Genomic DNA, 27,542 nt, shown 5'->3' on the forward strand with positions numbered 1-27,542 from the left:
AACCACCAGGCTGCTCAGTGTGAAAAGGGAGCAGAGCGAGAGGACGCACAGCTGTCCGATCAGCCCAAATGCTCCTTTAAGAAAAAGCTTTTGCTTTAAAGAAATGGTTTACATCCGAGAACAGACGCAAGGGTGGTGAATACAGCTCGCGTGGACCGGGCTCAGACACATGAGTCTGTCGTGTCTCCGCTTGTGAACGTCGGTCTTTGTTCAGCTACTGCATCTCTGCTTCACCTCCGACATGGATCGTTTAGAGAAGGAGCACAGCAGGTCGGATGACGAGGCTGAATATGAAGACGAAGAGGTGGACCCCAGAATTCAGGTGTATAATCTTTCCTTTCACTGATTTGATGGTTTTATTTTCCTTGGTGAGGGCTGTCTGTAGCTTAGCCGATGAGTCTGTCCCCATATTAGCAGAAAGCACGACACTGAAGCTGAATCAACAGAACAATCGAATTTTTTTTCTTTTAAATGTAAGCACCATTAAGCCTTTCGTTTTCGGTTTAAATCCCGTATCTAAAATCATTTCTGCGGCTGTGGCAGTTAAGTACAGGCTGACCTGACACTCATGCTAATAGGAAAGATAATTTGACCACATCAGCTGGTGCAGCTCAGAGAGGGACTCACAACGTTCAGCTCGGTGCTGGGGAAGCCAAATGGGTTCAGCTTAAAACGTTATCTCAAAGATGAACTCAGTTGTGTGAACAAACCTTAAACCAAAGCAGAAAGAAGTGTCAACTAGATCCATCAGAGGATAACTGAGGAAGGGGGTCACGTTTCAACATGAATTGTTTTTTTTTTTTTTTTTTTTGGTTTGTGACCCTTTAAAACACAGCCGCATCTTTTTTAGGCTCCTCACTAGTTGCATTTAACTAAAAGAGTAACCCCCCCCTTCCTTTGTTTAGTTATCTAGCATTTCATGTGAAGAGATCAATAACTGGTAATTTGGTGCAGATAAACATTCATTTCTTTGTGCCATCCTTTGAGTGGCCTTTGACCCCCCAGATGAGGAGCTGCAGAGCTAATTGTTTGTCTGTATCATTTGGTCATTTTTTTAAATTTTATTTAATTTTTTAAATATTTTTATTCCTTTTTTTTTAGAAAGTAGCAGTTGTTATATTTCATGGAGATGCAACAAATGATTCTTGGATACACTGATTCTGTCTGATGTGTTGGTATTGGGACTCAAATGAAACGAGGTGTTTGTCATGTTAATGAAACAACACAACTTCCTCACCGTCATCATTTTGAAATGTTGTTTTTTTTACAACATCAGAGGGTTAGTGACTCAAATATTAAGTGCAGCAGTAACACCAACCTCCCTAACAGATTATGCCAATTGTACAGTTTTTACAGCATAACACTGCGAGTTCTTCACAGTAAATAATTTTTTTTTTACCTGCATTTATCCTTCATTTTGGTCTCAGAATTTCTGTGAGGATAACATTTAAGGTGTTTGCATCTTTTGAATGATAAACAAATTTGGCAGTTTGGTAATATTTTACTTTTAGTGTTCAGTCGGCTTATTTTTCAGCTCTTTATCTTCTCTACTGAGATGAGTTTGTGATTAACAGAGGAAAAAACTTCTGTTATCTGACATGGAGAGAAAAGTTTTCACGTATACTGCAACTGTTGTGTTTTTATTCCTGAGGATAATGAGCTACTTAAGCATTTCAGACACAGTTTTTGCATTCCTTTCTGCTCCAATTGAATTAATTCCAGATGTTGTTTGCTCCCTCTCCTTCACTTCCAAGTATTGGAATATGTTCCTTTCTGTGGCATTTGCTTTATCTCTCTGTTGTTCCGTGTCTTCCAGGGAGAGCTGGAGAAACTCAACCAGTCCACAGACGACATCAACAGATGTGAGACAGAGGTTGAGGTCAGTGTACTGACATGCACGGGGCCGGGCTAATTGAACGTGTCTTCAGATTATCTGTGTGTGGGAGCAGGGAGGTAGTTTTCGACTGATAGAGCACACGGTTGCATGCACGTACCTACTGTCATTAGATATGACTTTGTTTGTGCCGCTTACCTCTGCTCTGACCCAGAGGTGACTGACAGTGTGGGAGATGAGTCGGTGTCTTCAGTCGTGTCTCTGGGACCTCACTGTTTGTTACATTCCTTTTATGTTCAGCTGAATGACATCTGGACCTTTGCTCTTTCTCCAGGCCACACTGTAAAGTTGATTTTTGTGTCAGCAGGTTTCAGCATACAGAGATGATATGTTGCATTGTTACTGTAAACCACAATATCAGACAGATTTTAGTTCACTCTATCCCAATATCACTTAAATTTCAAATGGTTCACAATGATATCAACTCTCAATGATTGTGTTATTTTTAATTTGATTTTTACCTTTTTTTTTTTTTCCCATCTAATGAGCAAATTAAAACAAATACTTAATACAACTAAAGGTCCCAAAGTCGAAGCTCTCCTTATTCGATGGTCAGCTTTGAACACTGGAACTAGTGACTGCCTCATGACTCCACACAGTGATTGAAAATCATACAGGAATGTTGCTGACCAATTTAAAATGTGTCAAAACATAACTGCAGCGAGCTCCTGGGGACAACATTTCATCATCAAACATTGCTTAAGAACAAAAAAAAGAGGCCTGATGAGTACTTGTTTTGCATGAAACTGGCCATGCCTACCATAATGAATACAGAGTCCTGACAGCAAAGAACAGAGGTGCAAGTAGGATTAAATGGGGGGCTGCATGAGTGTGAGATGTATAATCTAACAATTTACTACTCGCTGTACTCACTTCTGGTGCATACTGTAATTTTTTTTATTGTGGACTGCATTTACACCAACATGTAGTCAGCAAGCAGGCAAAGCTCAGCTTTTCTCTGATTAACTTTTCTATAAAAACACTTTAAAACCATTGGTAAAAACACAAGTTATGCACTGCAGATACAAGACTCTAAATGGGGTCATCAAGGCCATTTAACAAGGCTGAATAACTGATCTTTGAGTCTCATTAAAACCAAGTAAAGGCTGATGGGTTAACATTTATGTAGGTCAGCAGCATTGCAGTTTTATGGAGATGAAAGTTCAGAGTATTGTTGCACTTTGAGAGCTGTACAAGGCGTCAGGCAGCTGAGCGGTTAAAATTTTTTAAAGGTTTTTCATCTTTATGGGGTTCTACTTTACATAACAGGACATTAAGCCCTGTGGCAGGGAATTCTGGCAAAAGGGTTAACAGCAGATATTGTAACTATGAGAGCTCTTTGATCTGTAATGCTGCTGGATGGAGCGGCTGGGGGCTGTGTGTGTGTGTAACTGAGACCCATTTAATGCTATATAAATTCTACAGTATCTAGTTAAGTTTAGTTGCTGAAGCTGAGCAGTCTTCCATGCCTTTTAAACACATAGTATGAAATTACCAAACATTTGACTTTTAGCTGTGACATCTGATTGTCAGATAGTTTGAAATATTAAAAGTAACCTGCTAATCCCAACAGATGTTCCCTTACACCGAGGGCCCTGATTCAATACTGCAACAATCTGGTCAGGTTGAGGAGTGAGCTTGATTTGCTGCCCTCTTGCAGAGCAGGAGGCCCCAAAAGCAAACTCTCCATTGCTCGAGCTCTGTGCACATTGGAGTGGTTTAAGCTTATCCTGTAACTTTTCTCTTTTCTTTTACTTTCTGTTGTATGGCACAGCTGTTTACAAAATGGACTAGCTTGGAGATTAGTGAAAACCTCTCTGAGTCATCTACAGCCTCATTTAACCAAAATTACCCATCACGTTGAGCTCCCAGGAGATTCTTTCACACTGCCGTTTGGGCTTTTTTACTTCTGTCTAAAATCCCGGGGAGGAAAGAAAAATGAGCTGCATGACTGTCTGCTAGGGCGTAGGGATTCTCGGTTATTACATAAATTGTGGAGGAGAGTGCTACAACTGTGGGGAAAGAGAAGTTCTCTTTAATCACTTGGTGTTTCTGATGCTTTACTTCCTCTGGTGCTACTCCTCCTGTGCTGTAGTGGTGTATTGTTCTTAATAGATTTAGAGAAGCAAGTCAAGTATGAGTAGAAGTGGTTATGGTGCTGCACTGATGGCATAATTCTTGTGAGCAGTGATCAAAGAGGGAGGCAGTAAATATTAAAAGATTTGAATCTTGCAAACCACCACAAGTAATGTGAACCATGCAATGATCCCCATTTCTACCTGTCAGTTATGCTGAAATATGTTGTTGTTGCAACATCATTCACTCTCAACATGATCACATTGCCCATATTTTTATATACTCTGAGCTAAGATGGATAACTCTGTTGTGAGTTTGAACCTGTATTTTCCAACTGTTTTGAGTTTTGAAGTCTGACGAAGAGCTCGACGGTTGATGGCATTATCTTTTAGAGGACGCATTCATCTTATTTCAATACATTTTGCTGGGATCCTTTGTTGTCACAGTCAGCATTATTGGATTGTTTTATTGTTTGACCAAGTGAGGGTTGAGTTGGCACAATGCTTCAGGGTTTCGATGCTTTAAAACTGAAGTGCTTTAAAGGCATAGTTTTAGTATCTGTGCCCTGAGTGGGAGGACGGGGTCTCTGCACTGCAGTCTGCATCACTTCTGTTCCATCAAAGAGCCGGTGAGACACTGAGGGGAGGACAGGTGAACAGGGCAAGCATATTTGATAGGAATGTTAGGAATTGATTTATTTTGTTATACTCACTTTCTGTCTGATTGGGGACAACAAAGCCCTGAATTATGTATAGCTTTGTTTCAGTTCACTTTCCATTCGCATGATCTCGTGTTGTAGCTGGTTGTGTAGAGAGATGTGGAGGCTGATGCACACGTCTGCAAACAGGTGTGTGCATTAACTTCAGTGCATTTAGAAAGTTTTGCCCCAGAAAAGTAGTTGTCCCACATCTTTAGGAAGAGCTGAGCTTGTTTACTGACCAGAAGCCGTGTTCACACAGGAACCCCAGAGAAAAGTCCCCAGAATACGCTTTGAAAAGGTTTGGCTGCTCATACATGCTATTAAACGGAAGCGTTCCCATGTCGGATGATTTCCTCCTATTTAAAAATATTTTTGATATCCCTTTTTGACCAACTTTAACAGGGCGGATAGCTACACCAGAGCCATGGCATAATGGCAATGAAAATGTTCGCCCTGACACCAACTGTATGCTGAAATTGGTGTTTACCTCAGATTACTTTACAGATGGGAAATGTAGCTATTGTTTTATCTGTTATGACTCTGTTTACATAAAGCAATACTACATTAAATGAAATGTATCTACAGTATTAACAATAGTGCAAATTGGTGTACAGTGTGGCAGAAAAAAGTACAAAGAAGCCAATGCCATCATGCAGGCTTAGTTTCTACAGAGTGGCAGGCATTTTCTGGGCTTGTACCAGGGAGCAGGCTGGGCTAAATCAACATGAAGTCATGTCTTATTCATCCAGAGGCTTGTTTCTTATACAGCTCCCTTTGTTTGTCTGCATAATTTCAGGGTTGGTGTATGCGTGACAACTGCTTCAGTAACTGCTAAAATCGGGTCGTAGATTTTATGACCCGTCGTGGATCTGCAAGGTCGGACTTGTTGTTCCTACTTCTCGGTCTAATCGCTCTTGTTTTTAGAGCTTCGACTTTGCAGTGTCCTTTATGCTGTTTGAAAAATCACAAGGACGTTTCGGAGATAAGTCTGAGAAATTGCCCTCTACTAATACCAATGGACAAATGATGCTCCTGCAGATGGAATAAACTGTTGTTGTTGAATGAAAACGTTATTAGGCATATGTCTTTAGATGGTGGCTCTCATCAGATTGGCTTTGGTCTGTTTCACAGCGTTTATTGGTACACTCTTGCTCTCAGGAATCTATGTCAGCTTTATGTGGAACATCGCCTAATCACTTCACCCAGATTAAAGGAAATCTAATGGCTGGAAGTTGATTTTCTCATGCACTTACTCATGCATTTACTTTCTCTGACTCATAGGGGAGGCAGCAATAGAGCAAGTTTCATTTCCTCCAACTTTACTAAACAGAATGGAGGTTAGGGGTCAGGAATTTGAATGCCCTGTCAAAATATCAAACAAAACGACATTTCTTACAAGTTGTATCATTGTAAATGACTGTGAAATTGGACACTTTCTCATCCTTAGTTGATTGTTTTCTTATTTTAGATATTTCACACAACTGAAACCATTTTAGAGAGAGCATTCGATTCATGTGACCGGAGGTCGTGAAGATTCTGACTCCTCACAATTTGAACGTCTGAATCCTTGTGACAGACGGATAAATCGAGCTCTTGTAAAAATGAATGCTCTCCCTACTGTGTTTTGACATAAATCAAAGCTTTTCCTTTTATGTTTTTTGCTCAGGATGCAAGGCAGAAGTTCCGCTCAGTTCTGGTGGAGGCCACAGTGAAGCTGGATGAATTGGTCAAGAAGATTGGAAAGCCTGTGGAGGAGTCCAAGCCTTACTGGGAGGCCCGCAGATTGGCCAGACAGGTTAGTGCATGGAAGGAGGGATAGAAAGATGAACAATGAAACTATTCAGAACTGATGTAGTTTTTTTATTTTTTATTTTTTTACTGGGATGAACGCAGATCATGGAGCAGAATGGATGGATATGATTTTTCCACCAGTTTCCAAATTGTAATGATCTGCTCACGTATGTTTTTGTAGCACCTCTTTAGAACCCACAGTTTGCTCTCACTGATTAGGCTTTGTTTTACTCCTCAAGCTTTTTGATGTTGCCTTTTGATACAAAATCACCCCCCATCAGTTTAAGTGATCACTTAGATTCAGTACACTTAGAGAGTGAGGACGGTGAACTACACAAGTGGTTCAGCGCAGTCTCGCTTCCCTTTTCAGCCTCACCACAGCGTAAAGTCTGTGTGTGGCTGAGATGTGTGTGATGTAAATGGCGTAGAACCCACCTGCACACCACGATAAGAGCCCAGCTGTAAGAGCGCAGTCAGGAAGCACAGAGATCGACTCGCACTCCAAAGGCTTTATTGTGTAGTTTCATGGCTCTCTACTTTAAATGCTGGCTATCTGGGGCGTTCACATTTTTACAAGGAGATGAATAATTGCTGTGAATATGAAGGGTCATTTTTCTCAGCAGTGTGCTGAAATGCAGGCAATGGTGAAAGAGTTTCTGTGAAGTGATCTATAGTTGGACTTCCCTCTTTTCAGCCTTTGTCCTTTTTTAACCCACAGAAACGAGGTTATGGGAGAGAACTGTTGCTACTCTTGCAATGAAATGTTGAAATGGTATTTTATCAGGTTTCTGCATGGCACTTGTTTTAGAAGAATATGAGGAAGGCATTTTGGGTCCATGTTCAGAATCAGCCTGTCTACCTCGATACTTACAGTTCTGATGCCACTTGACCTTGCATGCGCTCATTCCCCTTTCACACATATCAAACCTTTCATATAAGAAATGCTGCCCAAACACACTGGTTATTAACAGAACCACACAAATTAACTGAAGATTCTGACATCCGTCAAAGATTTTGTTTGTATGCAAATGAATGGTACTTAGGGGAATTGTAAAAAGGAAGCTCGGCATATGATCATTCTCGTTTCTCTCTACCTGTTGGGTCAGTTGCTGTCCCAGTTCTGTTTCGGTCTGCTCTCTGCATTTCTTTTCACTCTTTAAGTGTTCATATGGAACAGCTTGAATTCCACAGATGGTAGAAATACTCTACTCATAACAGATGCTTCGAAAGTACACTGAAAGGCAAAATTGTTGACACAAATAAATGAATATATAAAAAGATGAGGATGGGTGTAAGGGAGAGGAATGAGAACCAGCACAAGTTTGGGTAGTTGGTTATTTACTCTAGAGAACACAAAATATTGCCATCTTAACCCACTAAATTTTTTTTTTTTAAAAACGACTGTTTTAGAGACAGTTTTGATTTGCAAATTTACCAAAAAATAGGTCATGACAAGTCCCATTTTCCGAGACTGTCCTGTAACTTGATTTAGGAATAGTCTTGACATTTAACTGTTCAGTAGAAGGGGAACCATCAGATGTGTAGCTGATCTTCACTTTCTGGCTCTCTTTAATACAGTGTTGAATTAAAGGTGAGATCCTTACTTTTTTTCCCCCCAACTATTTATCATGATTTGTTGTAGTGAACACGTTCAATCTCCATGATTGAGAAAATATTTAAATAGATCAACTTTTTTTTAGAAAAATAAGTCTTATAATCTTCTGGAGGATGAAAGTGTCTCTTCATTTCTCTGTTAGTGGATGTAGTTATTGATCTTTATGCATTTTATTTTGATCCACTTTTGCGACGCTCTTAAATGTTTTCATCTAAGCATCCACTGTAAACTGATTCCTCTTTGTCTTTCTTTCTCGTGGCTATATATTGAAATGAAGCTTTTATCTTTTCATCTCTTCAGTAATTCCCTGCAATAGTCTGCACTGAGCTATTTAAAGCCGGAGTTTTTCATGCTGGAAATGCAGGAAGGAAAGTTCTGGATAAGATTTAGTTCTTTGCTCCATATGGGCTCGTTTCTTATTGTTTATTACAGGTTGATCCAATCATCATTATTCATTTGGAAATGCACTTCATGCTGTCATGACTGTGCATTTTTCTTAGGCTGATTTAGTGAAACAGAGCAGGATCTTTAGAACTTCTTTTGTGGAATAAAATACCCAGTATTTGTATCTACTCAACCCTTCTACATGACCGTACAACTCCACAATTCTGTGTCTCTGTAGACGTTTGAGGCACATAGGGGTCTAAGAAAGCAGCTGCATGTAGGAGGCTGTGAAGCATTGGATGTCTTCAATAAAGCTGTTCCCACATAAGGATCATGGAACTTGTCAGTTTGAGAAAACTAATACAAAATTCTCTTGATGTAATGTATTTGATGATTTGCCTGCTGAAAGCGACAGATGAATACTGGGACTGTCGGGCACTGTTCTAACAGCCCACCACTGCTTTGAGTGAACCCACATCGCAGCGTGATGTGATGTTTTGTCTCTGTGAGCGTGTCAGTCGATCACAGCAGAGATGTGATGATGTGCCCGGTGTTTTCAGGACATTTTGATTGGTCTCTGTCTATTAAACAGAAAAATCTGTAGAAGCTGAAAACTTGAACTACCCAGACCTTAATGAGTCTTTTGTCGTCTTGTGGCTTTATTTGAGCCCTTCCTTCTTTTGTGGCACATTTGGGACACTTTCCTTCCTTTATTGCTATTATTTACTGCTTTCCCTTTTTGTTTTTTTTCTTTTTATCTTGCCATGAATTTTCTCACCCATTCACATCTCTTGAATCTTTTGTTGTCACATTGTAAGATATCTCTTTGTCATCCTTCTATTCTTTTCTTGGTGCCTTCTCATCTTCCCCCTTCAGTCTTTGTCTTTCTTACTCCTCTATTGCCCTCTTTCATTTCTTTATGTCGCCGTTTCCCTTTCTGTATTCCAACTATAAGCAGACTTATCTGAAGGTGGAATCATTGTTTTATCTACTCTCCCTCTCAATTTGAGAAGAAGCAAATTATTTGCAGTTGCAGAGAAATAACAGGCACCGCCCAGGGTGGGGTGGCAATAGTTGTGGCAGGTGGAGACGAATGATTCCCTCTGACCTTGACTCTAGATAGAAATGCAGACCTGAGAGTAATGGATAATCTGCATACAGACATTGTCCTGGCAGCTAATGATTCGTGAGTACAATAAAGGTTACCCTCTTAGTACTTCCAGTGTTTTCCTCCAGCATTCATGAAAGGCTGAAGGCTTTAAAAATTGACTTGGATACTGTTCTTATCTATTTATTAAACAAGCAACAGTTGCCAATACAATGACACATATTTTTGGATGCAGGAAACCATAAATATGAAGATGAAACTGTTGGCTTTGGGAACTTTCATCATCAAAGGCCAACCAATAATTTTATATCATAGTAGAGTCATTAACAAATTCATAAACTAGAAATGCACTCGGAGAGTGCAGACCTCCGCCAACCTACCTGTGGATAGCGAGCCATGTATGTACGTTCCTGATGTGGGCTACTTGTTCTTTGGCGCTGTCAGCAGAAGAGGCATTCCCTTCTCCCTATTCATTATTGAACAGCAGTGTTCGCCGTTATTAATTATTATTAATATTATTATTATAATGTTCTGTCGGGAAGCAGTGTTCGCCGTTATTATTACGCTATATGCAGTTATGCACACTGGCTTGCCGTTGCAATCTTTTGTTGTGCTAATTACAGCAAATCTGCGCAATATGCATTCTGTCTGGCTTTGGCTCTGTTTGGCTTTGGCACGTGGAGGTCGCGCCACCTTGTGGAGGTCGCGCCACCTTGTGGAGGTCGCGCCACCTTGTGGAGGTCGCGCCACCTTGTGGAGGTCGCGCCACCTTGTGGAGGTCACAAGATTGCAGCACAAACAGACGAACGAACATCCAGACAAAGCAACAGACAAACTCGGGCGATCACATAACCTCCTTGGCGGAGGTAATTAGGCCAATGTGTATTTACAGCAGCTCCTTTAGAAAATGGGACATTAGAATTTAGTCGGTTATGTTTTTCTTCTGGAAACTTGTTGACATTGTGACCGATTTGACACAGTTAATGTAATGATAACATGAAAACATCCCCTGATTGTCATGTGAAATGTCTACTGGAGTTATGCGGTCCAGCCCTTTGAGATCGGGCGGAACTCCTCCCCTCAAGGACACTGCAGGCAGGCAAAATAAATGCTGTATGAATCAAACGTGCGACCTTTCCGGTAGAAAGAACTGTCTTCATACATAAACTTCAATTGCTCTAAGCCCCACTGTTTTTGGTTTAATCTCTGCTAAAGGTTAGCTGAGAGAGAAAAGGAAATGCAGGTTCACATACTGGTGACCCGAACAATAATTAAAGAAGTGTGCGAGGGTGACGAGGCCGAAAAGTTTGTGGAGTGATTTCCAGAGTGCACATTGCTTCAGAGGTGCACACTGTAAGTGCTGATCCTGCCATATCTCGAGTTAAACTTTCAGTGGAAGTGTTTTCATTTTTCAGACATCATGAAATATGCATTGGACTGTTCCACTTCACCTCTCAAGAATCATTTGAGGATGGAAATGAGGCAGCAAGTACCAAGTATATACAATAAGGCAAGGAAAGTTTCATTTTCACTCTCCTGTATGTTTAGAAAGCCGTCAACATTTGAAGGGTTTAAGTGGCGTCATTCTGTTTTATTATTGGAGCTAGTTCTTTTTCAGTATCCTTATCTAAATAGTGGATAGTTAAACCACTTGTTTTCGCTTCTTATTCTGTTATCATAAGGGACTAGTTGGGCAGAGCTGCAGTAAATCTACTGGGTTTTGTGTTAAGATGGAGCATTAAAGTCTCTGAAAGTGGATGACTCAGTGTCTCACCTTGAATCTTGCCAGAGCAGAATCTGATTGAAAGCAGCAGCCCACTTGCACGCTGCACCGTGTGCGTGTCCTCAGGTTTGCTGAAGTCCTGTAAGAGAAGAGAGGTGGTTGGATGTAAAAGACGGGGAGGCAGTTTAAGGGCAGGACAGGTATGCACAGGATTTGATTTGGAGGATCATTTTGAACATCTATCCAGCGATAAGATTGATTCAAGACATGTCTGGCTCCAGGTTGTAGAAGAAAAAAATGTACAGAGATCTATCTAAAGAAGATGCATAGATGTCTGGTTTTTAAACCCAAATGACTTGGTGATAAGGCAACCCAAGCTTATCAATATCAATTTCTCATGGATACATGCTGCATTTAAAAAGTAAATGTTATATGTTCATACTGGCAACCTGTCCAGGATGTACCCCACCTCTCGCCCAATGACAGCTGGGAAAAGCCCCCCTGCTACCCTGAGTTGGATTAAGTGGGAGTAGGCGATGGATATTCATTGTACACAAATGAGTAAACAAGCTGATTTTGGAAAAATAATTATTAACTGTGTTTTTAGAAACCGTTATTTGCTTTATTCTGATCATATTTTAAGCTTATTATTTATAAAACGGCTGAATTAAAACCGATACTTTGAGACGAAATTGGCCCATTATGATCTGCGTCGTTTTATCTTTCGAGCCTGCAGCGAGTCGCATCAATATTTTCAAGGCACTTATAAATTCATTTGAATTTCTAAGAAGCATTTACAAACATCAAACACAGTAATTTACTTTAAAAAGCTGAATGCTTAAACTCTCAGTGCTCATGTGATGTTTTTAGCTCCTCCAGTGGCTGAGGAAAAGTTTCAGTGGCTTTCCAGAAAACTCTCGGGTTTCAGAAGGCATGTTGGACACAAACATTGTCTTGGCTTGAATACGTGTCAGGGAATTTGTGAGGGCGAACTATGTAAGGGAAAATTGACAGAACAAGCACATTTCTGATGGTGAGAAGATATAATGTACCATTTGATAAGGGAGATTTCATGCAGCTTTGCAACTGCTTAGAGAAAAGAAAGGGACAAATGGGGGTAAAAGGTGAGAGACAATGGGCAAGATGGTCACACTCTGCTAAATGGATGTGATTATTTTGGGTCTGTGTCAGTGTTGAGCAACACAACTCGTGTTATCTGAACCATAAGACAGATTGGGATCAGGGAGATGATGAGGATAAACGGAGGGTTAGATATTCAGGGCGTTATGTGGTAAGGTGATAAAACTGGTTAATGTGATTTATGGACCCTAGATAAAAGGTTGCTTAATAATTTGAATGTAAACACTATTTTCGTTATAGTGTATGACAGCTACATATGCAAACATGAAAATTTGCGATGCCAGCTTGTTGATGAAAGGCGTCACATTGAACAAAGTGATAACTCCATAGTTTTCTCCTTCTTGGCATGTCATTCTCATCATTGTTTTATGCAATAACTCATTACTGACAGGAGAGGGGGGGGGGGGGGGGGCTTTCAAAATGTCTGTCAGCAAGTGGTTAGCTTTGTTGCTAAGTTCACAAAGTAAATTGGCAACAAAGTGATCCAACTTTTAATGCATGTTGGGTTTATTGTCAAAAATGTAATACTTTACAGGTGTTTGCTAAAACCAAATCAAAAATGGCACAGTATGTTTATCTCTAAATTAAAGTCTGCGTAGAAGGGCATCCTGTCATAAAGAAATACCCGAGGAGAGAATTGTATCTTGGAATGTAGTCATTTTATTGGGCAATATAAAACAGAATTGGGAGGATGACTCATTAATTGCATAGTGTTCTCCCACAAAAGTCTCCACGCTGTGAACTATCATCCTTTGTCTCCTTTAGCTTCTTATCACCCTGCTGTCCTCTTTCTCCCTCTGTCTCAGTGTATCTCTCTTCCCTCCTCCTCTGGAGTGGAGACTTTGACAGGCAGTACTGTTGTACCGGGATGTGATGATGGATAGTGACTGAGTGATTTGGGGGATTCATGGGAGGGAGGCAGATGAAGCTGCTACAAGGTCGCAGCCATCTGGTCTCTCTTTGGTCTCCTGGGAAGCTGAGTGTATGTGAGTTTTGTCTTACTGTTTCAGCATTTCCTGTACAAATGTACAAGCCTGGCTGCCACCCCAAAGCTGTCAACCTTGGGGAAATGAAGTGTATTGTTACAAAAGCTCTCGACGTGTCCGTTGTTGTATAACAGTTCCGGCAGTCACACCACCACAGCTCTGACGGTGTTACGTGTTGAGTTCACTTTAGCTTTTTTTTTTTTTTTTACAGTGACACAATGGTGTACATTTTTGTGTGTCCATTTGTGATATTTACATAATAATTATGATGGGTAACAATTAGCATAGCTGTTCTAATGATCTTGGGTCAGTGGTGAAAGAAATTCATCTATTTTTGTCACCGTTTCTGCATAGTTTTTCCATCATTGCCTTTAGAATAAACAGACACAAATTTGCAGCACGAGCTGACTGAACTTTAGTAAAGAAGTTTCCTTTAATTTTCCCTTTGAACACAGTCGCACCAGTCCCTCTCTCAGCTTGGACATATCAGGATTTGCCTTTTGAACACTTGTGAAGCAAACGTCGGAGGCGGAAGCCTCCGTCCAAGTCTTTTGTGGTTCATTCAAACCCAAAGCCGTCTCTCATATCTAGGCCAGTGGTAGCTCATTCAGCCGTCTCCTGGAATAAACGGAAATTGAAGTTGGCTGAGGTTGGTCGAGATGCTAAGACAGAGAGGCGGCATTCGCAGCACTGGCATGGCCCACCGTCTGTATTTTTGATAAACGTCATCATAGGATAATTTAATTTCTCTACAGAAGAAAGAAATTCCCACAGTCTATTGAGGAGCAAAGATGGAAAGTAATGACATCTTGCGGAAAATTGGCCAAATCAGGTCAGTTTGGAAACAGAGGCCTGTTCTTGTTTCCCTTGTTTTCACTATGAAGGCAAAAACAGATGTTATTACTCTGACTCTTGTTCGCTGGTTATCATATCAAATGTACAAATGATTACTGAAGGAGAAACCCGTATGCACAGCGGTGCACTTTGCATAAGAAAATGTGTTATACAACAGACTTTGAAGCCTGAGCATGTCTGATTTTCATCTTCAGTGATATCATGTGCAGGTCAACTGGAAATCTTTTTCCCAGAACTTCTTTGACACATCGGACTGATGGTGACACTCATCCTTTGTCTGTCCTCCCATTGTTCTGCATTTGTTCTTTTTCTGCATGAGGTTGCCTACAACCTAGCAATTTAACCGGAATTCACCTTTACTGTTAACAATGCATTTCAATGTCATGTCATTTGAAATCACTGGGATTGCTCATATGTACTTTAACATTTATAAATGCAGGCGGTTGGATAAATCTGAGCTCTTTTTATTCAGAAAATATTTTAGAAAATCAGACCACTATAGACAACGCAGTACTGTACACATACAAACATGTTGCCATACAAATGACATGTAACAGATCCTCAACTCACCTCAGTCTGAGCTGATTAGTGAGGCCAGCTTTGTTGTGTGAGTTTGTAGAGGTTTTGTTGGGGTAAAAATGGTTCTTTTTTGCTCTTCAAATTAGTCTTATTACCAGGTGACGGACGTTACACACTGTATGCATCCTATATAGTTTTTGCTTCCTGGTAAACTAATAGAATAACACTTTTGAAACAGCATTTTTTTCTCAAGTGCACAATGTAGAAACTTCTTTTGAGTTTAGTGCAGTTGTATGTAATGGAGATTTTTTTGTACAAAAAGAGACAACTGGTTTTGAAAGTGGTCTCCTAGACAACTTTGGCTCAAACTGTCACAATGTTTACTGATATACAAAACAGTATTTTTATTTCTTCAAAACAGGTAAGTGTTAAATTCAAAGTGTTAGGATAAGTTACTCTGTTTGACTTGATAAGATTAGGACTGTGATGCATTACTGCATCCTCCGTCCCGACTAACAAATTTACTAAACGTGTTCTGAGTCTAAGCCTATCTTAAATAATTGAGGTGCATTTTCACAGGCAGACAGAGGGAATCACAGATCACTCAAGGATCTGCGTTACTTGCACTTCTGTTTTCTTCTCTCTGAAGGCTTACCTCCAAACATTTGACAGAACTGTGGGCAAGGTGATTAAGATTTGGAGTAAAGCAACGAGTTGGTGGTAGAAAGGAGGGAAGAGTGACAGTGATACAGAGAGGTTTAGAAATAAGCATGAAATCAATGGGATAAAAAAAAATAGGCAGTTCAAGACAGAAAGGATGCAAGTAGGAGAGACTAAGATGGATATTGGAAGTGACAAACTGGGAGGAAGTAAGTGGAGATGCTCAATGAGGGAGTGATGGAGATGAGCAGAATAAGATGGATAGATAAAGTTAATGGAAGAGGAAAGGGTAGATCAACAGACTGATAAGAAAATGAGGGTAGGAGAAGTGATTGAAAGAGTTTGATAGAGGAACAGTAATGTGGAGTCAGAAATGTTAGGAAGGTTAACATATGGACCCAGATAATCAAAAATGGAGAACGAAGAGATGTTTTCCTCTCGTCATGGTTGGTCAGCAGTGCAGTAAACACGCTATTAAAAGCAGAAGTGATTTCCTCTTCTGTCAACACCTTTTATTAACTTAATGCAGCCTGACAGGAAGTAGCTCCAAGGCCCAGTGTGAGATATGAAGCCACACTGAGATATGAAGCCACACTGAGATTAAAAGAACATGCAGAGAAAGTTGTTTTCTTGCACGCCCTGCACAGTTTTGGATAAGTTTGTTTTGTTTTCATGGTTTTGCCCCCTTTGACACAAGGTGTGATTTAAATAAAGCAGAATACAGTAGGAGTACGCTTCAGAGTCTGTGTGAGCAGCATGGGGAAGGTCTTCCTTTGGTCCATCTTCATAACTCTGTGCACAAATGGCAGGAACATTGAGTATATTTTGGATTTTTGTCATGACAGATGTGACATTTCAACTAATGGGGAGCTTTAAAACGTTATAGCTATAACTACAAAGAATTTTTTTTTATTTTTTTATTTATTTTTTGGTGGGATTAAAAAGCTTTGTCACTTCAGTGCAGTGCTGCTCTTATGCTGATTTTGTTTTTGACTAATTTAATGTGCAGAGACGCCTACTAAACGGGTGAGGGGGCATCGATGTCAAGCCACCAATCAGCCCTCCTCAGTCGGGTGACAACTATGCATTTTCTAGTTGCAGAAGTTGTCATCGGGGATTCTGTACAATAGGAGGGAGTGTTGCAGCTTTTATATTTGCTCTTTAGTCCGACCACGAAACAAAACGGAAGCGTTGCATCTCACTGTTGCTCGTATCCTGTAAATGAAAATAAAACCCTGCTGCCAGGTTTAACTGCTGCGGTTGATGGTTTTGTGTTCAGCTTCATCACAAAATGCTTTCAGCTCGGTATGCATTTATTTTTGGCTTGTTTTTGCTTCTGCAACTCTTATTTGGCTCGTTTTCCTTGTGGTCTTTGAACGCCCGCTGCGTGATGGCAGCACTGCTGTTTGAGCTGCCTGTATCTGACATGTTGACACTGCAGAGAAAAGTAGGACAGAGATAATCAGGCAGAGAACAAAAAATGCATTCTTGTTTCATTTTATTGAGTAAAGGGTATAAAAATCTGATGGGTTTCGCATGAAATCCAATTGGAAAGCGTATAAACCATGGAAAAACGTGACCAGTTTTTGCTGGTTTTTAAGCTAAATGGGTCAATAATCTGTTAAGCATCTAATGTCTGTGCTGACGGAATGGGAGAAGCAGGGAGTGGGATGGGTGAGTGGATGGAGAGGTAGTGAGCACGTGGAACATGACTTTCTTGTGGGCAACGTGATCTTTACCTTCTAAACATAATCATACAGCTGTATAGGACAGTGAAACTGTCTGTTGGCCCAAGCAGGCCCTTACCGTCTGAAAACGGGAAATCCACTGGTTTGTTTCTTAATGATGTTAAAAATCACCATAAAACGGATGTGAGCAACCAAACGTACCAGACGTTAACGTAAGGGGCATTACTGCAAGTCAATCATGTCTCTGTTATGTTCAGGAATACAAAGCAGACCACATGACTGCAACAAGGCGGAGGTTGTTTGGATCCTGCTGTGCTGGCATGTTGATGAGCGCAGCTAATGAAATTACAGCGAGCATGTGGCGGTATCGGAGCATCTGTAGTTTGACTGGGAGAGCGGATAGAAGACAGAATCTGTGGATTGTAAACCGATATCGGACACATTCTTGGAAATGTTTAGTATTTACATGTGACCGCCTCAGAATGGTATAAATGCAACAACAGAGTAATATACACGCCTACCAAAAAAAGAAGTGTGGGATTGGCAGCATTCGGTTTAAATCAGACGAGACAGGCAGCACTCGATTCTGGATTCTTGCAAGAAGATGCTATTCATTACACATCAGTTCATCAGTTAGACTTGCTACTAAATTTAAAAAGTGGCAGACTAGCTGACCTTCATCTGGTCTTGTTCACATGATCTTAAATCTGTTTACAGAAGTTCAATACTTGTATCCATATTCTATTTTTGTTTAAATGCCGCAACAGCAAAGCTGATGTATCAACTCTGTCTTTGCAACACAGATACAGCAAAGTTTGGGCAGTTTCCTGGAGCGTTGCTAACTGGGTCAAAAAGAATCCACTCGTGACTAAATTTTCAGCAAACTGTTTATAGCTGCCTGTTTTTGTCACAGAGCATTAGAGGCCCGTCGCTCTGTGTAGCCATTAACGCTCCTCATTTCTTGCTGAGCGCTTCCTGTAAGCACTTTAGCACAGCACGGGTGAATTATCACATTATGTACGCTACTTTTAGTTGCTACCTACATGCAGTTGTTTTGTCACACACCTTCTCTCTGTCGCGCATGCACAGCCATCTTAATCTGCATTAAAGTCGGTGCTGTCAGCTTGTTTTTGCATATGGAGATGTGCCAACAGTCCATGTATTTACACCTTCTTTCTCCAACTTGAACTTTTTAATTTTGCTACAATTTGAAGTACTACATAATAAGAACTTAATTCTATTGTTGTTTTTAATCTTTTTTTTTTTTTGTGTTACTGCAATTATTTAGCCTAACAATGGAGTATAAATATCACTCAAAAGTTGCTGGAAGTTATTTATATTCATCTGTTCAGCCTTGAAATGTAGAGAGGGGTCCCTGATGTTGGACTCATCTTAAATCTTTGCTTTTTGTCTCCATCTTTGTCACATTGCCCTAAACAGTGGGACCCCATGCATAAGGGGCTCTAACAGCTGGAGGGAAATGGGAGTGTTTCCGTGTCGAGGCCGCAGCAGCTTGACGCCTTTATGATCTCTTTGTAGCTCTTATTGATCCATATAGCATTGATGCAAAGCTGAGAGCAGCTGATGGCACTAACAGAATCCACAGGACACTGACAAGCACAAATCTCTTAACTTTTATCCAATAAAGCAAAACAACTCTTTTAAATGACGCTTTCCACTGACACTGATGGATGTTCTGAGATTAATTCATGCCTCTAAAATATGCCACACGATGATGGAGTCTCGACTTGTACTTTTTTTTTTTTTTCCTCTCTCCATGTAATCGTAAGGAAAATCATTTATACATTATTAATGTTGTTCTGCTCGGCTCCTGTGTGGTTTTTCCAGTGGCATGAAGGGGTTCGATTTCACACACACCTACCATGTGAAACCTCCTGTCTGTTTATCCACAGGAGCGCACGTTGTGGTCAACGTGTGCTCACAGAGCGCGCATCCATTCAGTGTGAGCATGACGGCAGTTTTATCTTGTGAATGTCACTGCTGCATGAGGAGCCTCGGCTGTACCTCTACACTTCAATTACAAGAATGTCGGTGACGTCTTCTGCATCACAACATGTAAACATGGCAACAAAGAGCTCTGCTGTTCTGCTATTGAGATTAGTTCTGCAAAGTTCCTCCTTTTGAGACTTAAAAATCTGAGGCCTGATGTTTTTTCGTCTCTGGATCGACATGTGTGTGCAAGTTTGTTTATGTGGGATATTAATCAATTTGTCCATGTATTGATTGTTTATTTTGGGGGGGCAAGTTAATTACATCTGTTGTAGGGGTAACGAATAACAGACCCTGGTTTGATTTTATAAACTTACTTTGACAAATAGTTTTAAAGAGTGATCAGTACAATTTTAGGAAAATTAAGATGCATGTTTTATTGACTTGAAAGTAATCCATGTAAATTTTAGGGAACTTGCATTCAAATTCTATATGTATGACTATTTCTCTGTTTGTGTAAAGTTTTATGGTCTGTACACACAGGTTCATTATGTCTTTTAGTCAGGATAACAAAAGTTGCTCAGGAACTTGCACTTCAAACCATCTGGACTCGGCTGATGAATGAAAGTTTACCTAAACAAAGCTACAGCAACAACAACAAAAGAAAAATCAGAGTTTTGTCTGTTTGTTCCTCAGGCCCAGCTGGAGGCCCAGACGGCCACCCAAGACTTCCAAAGAGCCTCCGAAGTCCTCCGTGCAGCGAAGGAAACCATCTCCCTGGCTGAGCAGAGGCTCCTGGAGGAGGATTACCGGCAGTTTGACTCTGCCTGGCAAGAAATGCTGAACCACGCCACGCAGCGGGTGAGCAGGGAAGAAAGGAGGCAGTTTACCTAAGAAACACAAGAAAATTGTTGTATTCCTTTTGTGGATTTCCTTAAGGCAGAATATTGAAACTTGACTCCATGCATAATTTGTATGTACCTGTTCCCATCTTTTTAATAGGCTGTACTCATTTTTACATAATGATCAAAAACCTTTTATCCAAAGGCTGCCATATAGCCTGTTAACTCCTTATTATTAGTGTATTACTATGTATATTGTTTTGTTGCTGATTTGTGAGTAATGTGCAACACTGACATCTACCAGCTATGACTTGTCCTCTACCTGTTGGCAACATTTAGTTTTAAGAGCATAAATGTTTAGTTGATATTTTTCTCGGTGTTAAATGTGTGAACACACGTACTGTACGCTTAAACGGTTGTATTAGTACTGTTATTCATTGAGGGGCTGTAAGGTGGATCGTTCAAAGTCTGAAATTTCTAAAAAAAAACACATTAGTTTTTTAAATGGTGTTTAGTTATTTGTTTTCAAATTGCTCCCCTAAATATTTGATGGAACACTTCGAAGCTGAGTTTAACCTAAGCGCATGGCTGGCTCTGGTTGGCTGTTCCAGGTGATGGAGGCGGAGAACACCAAGACGAGAAGCGAGCTTTTACACAAGGAGACGGCGTCCAAATATACAGCAGCGATCAGCCGTATGAAGCAGCTGGAGAAGAAACTGAAACGTACCATCAATAAGTCAAAGTAAGAGTCTGAATCTGCTGTTGCAGTGCAACGTAGCATTTTGCCAGCCATATTTAACATGACTTCAATGGGACCGCTGCTCTGAAAATGTATGTCTGTCAGTTCTCACACTGGTGCATAAGAAGAATCAGTGCCATGACACTGTTGCGTCTTGTAGGACAAAACGATGCTAAACATAAGGTTATTTGGGGAATTTAATCTCAAAAAGACCTGATTAAACGTATAGGAACATAGCAGGTGCCTGAATTTGGGTGTACAACACTCTAACAGCAGTATTTTTAGATGGGTCCAGTTTCAGACTTCATTTATCTTGGGGTGTTTGTCCTTTGCAGCATGTGGACACAGCGGGATGCTGCTGGTGCATGCCTGACTGCTTGTGGCTGATTTTGGTCAATTGTCTCATCAGTTAGTGTCAGAGTCAGACACTAGAGGGCTACCTGTAAAACCCTGGTGATTTTTAGACCATCTAGTCAGTCTCTGTCCATCTGTCTAACTGTCTGTCAGGCTTAAAAATAAAAGCTACACGAGAATATGCTGCAGTTATCCCATCATGTGATGTGGCTTCTTCTTTCCACAGAACATGAAAACAGACTCAGAAATAAGTGGTTTCAGTTATTTATGTAGGCTGCAAGGCCCTGTTGTGCTTCTCTTTTCACCTGAAAAGGGTTTCCAGCTGAAGCAGTGAAACCAGGTGTCGGTCCAAACCACATCAAAGCTGTCTATTTATCATGAAGTGTCATTTGTTAAGGAGGAAGTCTGGCTAAATGTGGGGCAGTCACAAGTGCCGTCCTGCAGAATCGCATGATTAATCATCCAGCTTCCATTCAGAAATGTCATTGTATTGTTATTACTGTGTGACACACTCTGGGTTTCTGTCTGTCCTCGTGAGGCAAAGGTGCTGTTGTCAAATGAGCTATTTAAAACCAAAGAACATTCTTATTGCGTAGTAATAAGACATAGGGAAACCACCAAGCCCCCGCCCACACCCACCATTAAAAATTTGCAGTGCAGTGGAATAATTGTAGCAGCTCTTCAAAAGTTGTCTTTATAACCTCAAACTCTTGGAATCACTAACCTACTCTGTGCACATATGGAAGCCTTTTTCATTTAGTGTCAAGACCTTCAGAGTTAATTTCCTCAAAGAGCTCAAGTATGTTTGGAGCTCAGAGGTGTACGGGTTCTGAACTTGATCCTCAGTAAAACTGAGGTTCAAATTACTCATGTCCTCAACCTAGCCCTCGTTGCTCAGCGCGATGAGGAGCTGGTGTCGGCTTCCTGTCGTCACGGCGTTTGCCGGGCTCTGAGGCATGCGGGCATGTCTGGCCAGGTACAGAGCATGTGAAGGTGTCTTGTTGACATTGATGCAACAATTTGAGTGCGTGACATTGAAATGTTTTGGAGAAACTCTACAGTTATGTAATCTACAGTTATGAAGGCACCAAAGGTTCATTCACTGGCCAAACTGTAATGCCAGGACCTTCATGCTGTGAGGCGATGGCACTATGCTCTAATCCACCGTGCAGCTAACTTCGTCAGACTTGTACTTCACCACATTTAATGCACATGGTGAGAAAAAGGGCCGGTTCACCTTTAGTCAAGCCCGTCCTAAAATACATTGTCAGGTGCCCACGTGAGCACATTTTGCGTAGTGCAACGTGCTTTCAGTTTATCAGAAAATATCATGTGCCTTCAGAAGAGGATATTTTCTGGAGTTGCAGACATTCTGGTGAAGTTTCCTTTTAGTTTTTGTCTCCATTCCTACACTGTTACTAAGCAGGCAACACGGTGTGGAAACAGCTGTTTATAAAGTCAGTCTTTACAGATAACAACTTGTAAAGTTAACAAACAGTTTGACATTTTTAGTAAATTTGGTTAATATAACCTTTAATTTTGTACATGTAAATTCCAAGCAAAGGATTGGTTAACTTCAAATTCTTGAGATTAAAATTTTTTTTAATCCAGTCTAACTTTCATAGAGTCTGCAGCTTTGCTGTGTGTTGCCTCAGCAGGGTTTTAATCCATTCTGCTTTGCTCACTCATCCAGCATTATAACGCCTTTATCTCTCGCTCCTCAGCCAGGTTACCATGGTGACTGTGGCTCTTTTCTGGGTTACTCTGTATTTTTCCCCTCTGATTTATGCTCTTCCTCTTGCCTGACCTGTCCTCTTCTTCCTCCGCAGGCCCTACTTTGAGATGAAGGCGAAGTACTACCTGCAGCTGGAGGTATGTGATAACTGTTCAGCTCTCTTCTGTGTTTTTTTTTTATTACACTCTCAACCCAAATGTTGCCTCTTAAGATTTTGAGGACACTGTTGCCACTGGGTTAAATGACTTGACTAAAAACAGCAGTGTCCACATTCTGCTGGGAATCTGTGCTTTAGGCCGTACTCGGACTGAAGCTGGAAAAAAAAAAAAAAAACGAACCAAAAAAAAAACTCGGTTTCGACAAACTGTGGCTCCTTCCAAAGCCTTTTTTTTTTTTTTTTTTTTTTGATCTGAAGGAAGTCAACACTGAGAGTCTGCTTGAATATTGAACTTTGTCTTGTCTGAATGGCGAGTACCTGTGTGTAAAAGCATCATAATCAGCAGGGTTTCTGTTTACGTCCATGATCTGAACCATGAGATCTTTTGTTCTTAAATTCAGTTTTCTGAACAGAAAACCTCGTTGTCCATCCGTCATGATAACCTTCCTCTTCTTCATCGTCTCCTCTCCAGAACCTGAAGAAGGTCGTGGATGAGCGGCAGGCCAAACTGTCTCAGGCAAAAAGTGATTACAAGACTGCACTGAGGAACTTAGAGATGATCTCTGACGAGATCCACGAGCGCCGCCGAAACACCGCCATGGGCCCCCGGGGGTCTGGAGTCGGTGCAGAGGGGGACAGCGTTTCCGGGGATGACATCTCCAGCTTTAAGATGGAGTCGGACGGTATATCCAGTGAGTGCAATGTTCTTTTTCTCACTTCCCTGTTGTTAGTCTGAGAATAACCGAGAGAAGTTCTGCTCCTGGTAAATGTTGAAGAGAGTCTCCATCTTCAAGATGACTGATATTTAGCCTTTTTTTTTTTTTTTTTTTTTTTTTTCACACAAATTATCAAAGGCTAAACCATCTGCTTGTTGCTTTGCCCACTCTAAATGTCAGCTGGAGCTGTACTGAGTTTCAGGAGCAACTCTATTGCTATTTCAGTTATACTATTTCAGTGTTTTTTTTTTTTTTGTTTTTTTTTTGTCAATTTTGAAATGTTTGTTGTTTTGTGACATTGGTAAGCAGTGTGGCTTTGTTCAAGTAGAGACCAGCTCATGAGGAATGACGTTTACTTCAGTTTATCTGCTTGTTTATCTGCTGGCTGAAATTGCAGCCAGTGAGTCTGCTTTGAGGAGTCCTTTTTTGAGTTTTGTAAAGCCTGATAAGGATATATTATAGAAGAGCTAACGACATAACTGGGTTAAATTTGTTATTTGAGCAGGGTTTATACATAGTCGGGTTCCAAAAAAGCAGTCCACGTAGTAGGAAGAATAGAACACGTATTGTGAATAAGCCTTTTGCATCTCATTAGCCTGGCCTATCGAATGACTAGCATGGTATTACTATGGTAACAGCAGTCCAGTTTAAGCAGACACTGATTATAAGTTAAGAGGAAATGTGAGGCTCAAAATAACCTCAGACACTGACTGTCTGAGGTTACTGTGTTGGTATTTTTGTGGTGACAGATTTTTTTTTTTTTGTTTGTTTTTTACTTCACATTGTTCAAGCTTTTATCCTTCTCTTCCCCCCTGTACCATTCACCTTTTATCATCTCCCCTCCCTCTCTCTTATATCACTTTATCTTCCAAATTTCTTTTTTCTGCTCCCCTCCTTGTCGTCTAACCCAAATTTTCTCTATCATCTCCTCCTGCAGTGGCGTCTGTGTGTTTCGACGACGAGCCGTGCGGCGGAGGCAGCATCATGTCTGAAGAATACTCTGAAACTCACTCAACCAGTAGCCTTGGTTCATCTCCCAGCAGCCCTCAGGAGCTGCTTTCACCCTGCCCCTTTGCCAGCTCTTCCTCCTCCTCCGGCATGTCCTTCTCCGAGTCTCCATCACCAACACCCTCCTCGTCCTCCTCCACATCCTCTCCAGCTCTTCCGTCCCGGCCCTGCAGTCTGGACCTACCCAGCACAGTGTCATTGTCCGACTTCGGCCTCATCTCGCCGGTGCTCGGGCCCCGCAGCGAGTGCAGTGGGGCGTCGTCGCCCGAATGCGACCTGGAAAGAGGCGAGTAATGGGGGGGGGAGAAATGATTTGTTAGCAGCAAAGTTCAGGGAAATCAACCCTCTTCTAAGAAGTTGAATCTATGATGTCCCATACAGTGTTTCAGATTCTGACTTCATGTTATAGAACAACTTCAATAATCACTGCATAAGGAAAAGGGAAAGCCCTGAGATTCACACAAGGGCAAAGTTATTTACTCTGACATTTACAGTAGATTGAAACATTTCGTTGTGTTTAAAGAGGAAAGACATGGTAATACCATGCAGCTACTGTTGTAACAGTGTTAAACAATTTGAACACTCAGTGTCTCAGATTGCACAAATGATGGGCAGGGCCCAGTTTCACAATCTTGCTTCATTGTTTCTTTATCATATTCACAAAATTGTCTTTCCCCATTCGTTCAGGTTATGAAAAAAGTCACCAAAAAAATCCTGTAACTGCTTTAAATGAACGTAGGTGAGCAGCATGTGCTGCTACACAGGGGAAAGCTACACTGAAGTGAGGTGGACGATAGTCTATTCTGGGAAAGCTCGATCTCCTGCTACCTGCATGTCTCACATCTGCTCTACTTAAGCACAATATTAGTCATAGTGACAGAAAGCCGGGCGCCTCGCGTGCAGGGAAGAAACAGGTCGGCGGTTTTGTTTGTAGAGAGGAAATGGCTCTCACTGCTTCACTCAGATCTGTGCACATTTTTAACTGGATGTCAGGACTGTTTTGGTGTTTGATGGTTTAAGGAAGAGAACTTTTCTCTCACTCTCTTCAGAGACCATGTCAAAAGATGTGATAAGAACCAAAATATCTGCAAGCATTTAATAACGATGTGTAGTGATGTGGCTAAATGGAGCGTGTATATTAGATGTGGCTATCAAGCAAGTACTGCACAAATCTTCAGCACTTCAGTTTCAAAGGAAGATCATTTAGATGATGCTGAAATGGTGTTTGTGTGCAACCTTCACAAGATACAAGCATGATTCATTTAAGTGTTTTTAGTTTGCACTGTTTAATGTCTAGTTTTACTGAAACAACCTATTCAAAAATGCAAGAATTATTGGAACAGACATTCAAATTTACATCTGTGTAAAACTGGTATTATCTAATATGTCAATATTTTGGCATTGCTTGGCGATTTGGTAAAAAGAAGCATCTATATTACAACAATGTTAATGAGTTTGTTTATGTGTAAGTAAGAAAACACCAAAATGCCATAAGTTTCAAATCATCAGCTCTATGCTGATGGCAAGTTTTCACCTGTCTAAGTTGCAGATGCCCGTGTTTCAACACCATTTAAATGTCAGCATTGTCATTGTGAAACCAGCTATTTTTTTTACAAGTGGTGATAATCCCCTGAAGCTGAGTCTTGTGTTTACTTAAGCCCAAATATGCCCGCTCCAATAACACTCACCTACCTTCTCCCGTGCCGCAGGTGACCGAGCCGAAGGAGCAGAGGGCGATCTGGACAACGTTCCAGCTGGAAACAACAACGGCTCGACTTCTATCACCAAGAAGAGCTTCAGTCTGGAGACACGCTTCAGCTTTCTGAACCTGAGACGCCCACGGGTCAAGAATGCCAAAACTACGGACAGCTGTTCCCAAAAGACGGAGACTGTGGTCCTGGTCAAAGGAGTCTGAGGGGAAGGAAAAAAAAAAAAAAAGACGATTTCTCAGAGGGACTTTGACTCTGGGTTGATGCTTTCAAAGCCAAAATCTGCTGAACTGTATAAGTTGCTTATAAGCTACCTGCCATTTACTGCACTCCATCTCCAGACTCTGGGGTCAAACAGGGACTTTGAATGTCACAGCTGGTAAATATTAAGTTTCCTCTACATTTTGGCATCAACGTGACTCTCTTCTCCTTTTATGGAAAGAAAACTGCACCTTCTGACTCTTGTGCCAGAGAAATAAAGAGCACCAATATGTTCTGGGTAAAGATGCTGAAAGGAAAAGTAGTCGTATGTGTATATATATATATATATATATATATATATATATATATTTTTTTTTCTCCACTAAATACTGAAAAGACTTTTATCACCATGCAACACACGAGCTGCCCGAATAGAACCTCTGACTTGGATCAACCTGCCCTGTTAACTAACATGTGGCATGCTATAAACCACGCAGAGGAAACTTTCTGCTCTACATTTAAAGGAAGTAAAGTTGGACAGTGGGGAAAAATAACTGGCCTATAGCAGTCTGCTCTGTACTCCTGTATTTAATAGAACAATGTTGTATTTTCTGATGTTATATATGTGATGTCCAAGTTTATCCTTAAATGTAAAAAAAGAAAAAAAATTGTGACACAAACTACAATTTAGTAAAGGTTTAAAAGGAGGCTTTTCATGCCTATTTCTTTTTTTCCAGTTTGACTGTTTGAAGTTGAGTCTTAAAGTTGCTGAGCAATCAAATTTATGTAAGTTCCACAAAATGTGTCCTCACTGCAAATGGCACAGATTAGCATAAACACAAGGAAATAAAATGATAAAATTGACTTGTTCAGATGTTGTTATCCAATAGGCTGAGTTTACAAAAAAAAGTCAGTTATTTTCTTCTGAGGAGGCTTTTATAATAATATCTTGCAAGAGAGAACAACTCAGTACAAAATACAGAGTTGACCAC

General features: G+C 40.7%; 1 protein-coding gene across 1 annotated transcript; it reads left to right on the plus strand.

The window, feature by feature from the left end:
- Positions 1-22: 22 nt before the first annotated feature.
- On the plus strand, positions 23-27,414 carry sh3bp5b (SH3-domain binding protein 5b (BTK-associated)). Its single transcript, XM_075466093.1, has 9 exons — positions 23-322; positions 1,817-1,879; positions 6,337-6,465; positions 19,786-19,950; positions 20,543-20,673; positions 22,854-22,896; positions 23,389-23,608; positions 24,570-24,926; positions 26,350-27,414. The coding sequence occupies exons 1-9, from the start codon at positions 242-244 to the stop codon at positions 26,553-26,555; spliced, it is 1,395 nt and encodes a 464-aa protein (XP_075322208.1). The 5' UTR covers positions 23-241; the 3' UTR covers positions 26,556-27,414.
- The last annotated feature ends 128 nt before the right edge of the window (positions 27,415-27,542 follow it).

Source organism: Odontesthes bonariensis, chromosome 5, assembly GCF_027942865.1.
Source record: "Odontesthes bonariensis isolate fOdoBon6 chromosome 5, fOdoBon6.hap1, whole genome shotgun sequence".
NCBI classification, from domain to species: Eukaryota; Metazoa; Chordata; class Actinopteri; order Atheriniformes; family Atherinopsidae; genus Odontesthes; species Odontesthes bonariensis.

What these genes read in the sequence shown, in the direction of transcription:
- sh3bp5b (XM_075466093.1), top strand. Translation starts at nt 242, where the DNA reads ATGGATCGTTTAGAGAAGGAGCACAGCAGGTCGGATGACGAGGCTGAA. An exon ending in TGAACCACGCCACGCAGCGG is followed by an intron (nt 19,951 to 20,542) that starts GTGAGCAGGGAA and finishes TGGCTGTTCCAG; the next exon opens with GTGATGGAGGCGGAGAACAC. An exon ending in CGTACCATCAATAAGTCAAA is followed by an intron (nt 20,674 to 22,853) that starts GTAAGAGTCTGA and finishes CTTCCTCCGCAG; the next exon opens with GCCCTACTTTGAGATGAAGG.